Here is a 2,769-nt window from a genome sequence, read left to right as displayed (position 1 = left end):
TTAAAGCCTGTTTTTTCCAACACACTCAATTATTTCATGAAGATATAAAATCCGCAGTCAAATAATTTATTAATTAAATATATAATAATAATAATTTATAATATAATAATATAATTTAAACTAAAATAATAAAAGCAGAAATATAATTTTTCATATGACTCCGTCTGTTATATGTACATATATGTGTATATATCCGTGTGTTATGTTTCTTGTATTATCGCGTGTAGTTTGCGAAATACTTATCGTCGTTCAATAGTGACCTCGGTACCTAACGCCTGCTAATCAACAGGCTTTTAACTGTGTCATTTTTACGATCTTGCAACGTTTAAACAAACCAAGGACCAAGTCAATTTTTGTTAAACGATTCAGGAAAAAACGAGTGCAGCTAATTTTTATAAACGATTTAAACTGGAAATCAGTTAAACGAAGTAGAAGTTGACGTAAATAGTGACTCGGTTAGGGAAAACAGTGTGGTTGATGTATCTATTATCAACCTTAAATGGGCCCCATATTTATTTTAATTCCGGGCCTCCCAAATCATTACATTGATACAATACTTACTTGTGCGTTCATGCCACCCTGACGGGAGTTAGCAGCACCCCCTCCTTTCTTTTCATCCCTCGTTCCTCGCACCTGGTTAAGTCGAAGCGTCACCCTCGGCGAGCTTCCAGACTGCCCAGTTCCCGATCTATCGACTGCACAATAGGAATTCCTAGTTAATTACAGTAAGGAGATACTTTATCGTACTAATGCAGAATTGCAAATAATTCATTAAATCATTAATTCAATTGGAAATCAATTAACGTTTAATTCTTAAATCAAACTTCGCTAATGAAGAATTAAAGTTATTTAACTAACTAAATTATAAGAAATTCGAATTAAGGATTGAATTCGATTATGATTGAATAATATTTAATCGTTAGTTAAAAAATATAACTGTTAATACAGGAATTAAAAAATGTACAACCCTGTGGTAGCATTGGGTCATCCTTGATATTTTGGTTTGGCCCCCATATTGGTAGTGGTTTTGCTCAGGATCGAAAGATTTGAACGCCAGATACATAATTTTGACTAGTATTCAATTATACATCAGATCATTCGAACAATTTATTTTGAATTTTGGATTTCATTTATTTGGACCATTCAATTTTACATCTGTCTATTTCTCGTTTGTTATAAAATTGGCAATTCTTTAAATACAGATAAAAAATATGATGTAGTCTGATCCAAGTTCACTCCATGATCGTTGAGTTTCTCGGTGAGGGAGTTGGTCCGTAATAATCGATTCATTAGCGGACCCTTTACTGAACGATCGCATTACAGGAAGGCGTGCTATTAAATTCTTCATTCTATTCGTTGCAGTACATTTATATTTATATGTACATGGCACGTATTAGTGAGATCAGCGCTTCTGAGTACATTGAAATCTTTCTGTCCAAGCATCATTGCACACGTATTGTGTAATAATTAGCGAGAGCAAGAAGCGGGTCGATAATTCTTCTTGGAACAATGCTAGAGGGAACGAATGAACGAACGAATGAAACTCGACGCCCCGATTAAGAGGCGAACGTAAACGGACTACTGAAATTACAATGTACGTGACAAGCGTGCGTCCATTGTGCCGTGTATTCACTTGAGCACGAATGCGAACGAGACAAGACGAGGACGAGGCCGAACGAGCATACGTATGTGGAACTGTGACCGAGGCGCGGCAAACTGTATTCGACTGTTCGCCGCACAGTCGAGGCATTCGGGATCCGAAACGATTGGAGTCGGTACTTCAAAGAAAGATTTGGTTACGTATAGACGGCATTCGTGTGCGTTTCACGGCTGTTAACGGCGGTTATAGGGTAAATGTACCATTCGTGGTGCTTAATGGTTCCTGTTTGCGTACAGATACCCAAAGTGATCTCCGATCCACTTGGCCAATCTTTGTTGTAAACTCAATAGCGTACCGACGCATTTCTAGTGATTTCGGGGAATAGTCGTTTCCGAGAGATTCTAGGATGGAGGTATTATATCGTGTAACGCTTGAAATCGAGGCTGACGCAAGCTCCCGGTTCGATCAATATATGATTGAGTGTACGAGTTATCGTCATGTAATTTCTGAACAGAAATCAATAACGCCCGTGGCGAAATGCACTCTACGGTGAAACACATCAATTGATTCTTCCGCGCAAAAAGCGAACTAATCGACGTATCAATCCTTAACTTTTAGACAGGAAAGTTGAAATATCGACTCTAGGATTAATAAGAGTAGATCGATTTGCTTTCTTTACTTAAATAACGGGACGCTTATACATATTAAGATCTTCACTTTCGATTGGTCATTGATCGTGATTCTCCCTTCCATCCGTAAACTAACACACACAGTCATATATAATCTCTTTCCCCCTCTCTTGCTTTTTCTAGCTATGTCTATCTTTCCTTCGTTCGTTTCGAAGAGGGAATTGTGCCAACAAAACTTGTCGTTTGCGGACAGAGTATCCTAAAATACATCAACTCAGTTAGTCAATGAATTCGTGCCTGCTCATATGCTTTTACGAGATTAACGATTCACAGAAACGGTAGTCTTATCGTTCTGTATACGTATAGAAGAAATATTAATTAGAGAAAATTTCATTTAAAATAATACATATATATAATATAAAATAAGGGTATAAAACTCGCAGTATAATGATTATTATCCAAATTAGCTATAATATTTTCTATTTTATTATAAAACTGTTATAATTTTTCGGAAAAGGTTCAAGTTATTTTAAACATCGG

At 36.5% G+C, this 2,769-nt stretch overlaps 1 protein-coding gene across 4 annotated transcripts in view; it reads right to left on the bottom strand.

The window, feature by feature from the left end:
- Positions 1–2,769, bottom strand: part of LOC108625554 (ankyrin repeat domain-containing protein 12) — a 13,601-nt gene that overhangs the window by 5,553 nt on the left and 5,279 nt on the right. For all 4 annotated transcript variants that reach the window (XM_018025651.2, XM_026814060.1, XM_018025652.2 and 1 more), the window contains one exon: positions 562–695. In XM_018025651.2, the coding sequence (XP_017881140.1) occupies positions 562–695 (134 nt within the window). The remainder of the gene's footprint in view (positions 1–561; positions 696–2,769) is intronic.

The sequence above is a fragment of the Ceratina calcarata genome, unplaced genomic scaffold (assembly GCF_001652005.2).
Source record: "Ceratina calcarata isolate Rehan_Ccalc_2016 unplaced genomic scaffold, ASM165200v1 scaffold364.2, whole genome shotgun sequence".
NCBI classification, from domain to species: domain Eukaryota; kingdom Metazoa; phylum Arthropoda; class Insecta; order Hymenoptera; family Apidae; genus Ceratina; species Ceratina calcarata.
The sequence above is the reverse complement of the archived record's forward strand: the minus strand, read 5'-3'. Positions and strand labels throughout refer to the sequence as shown.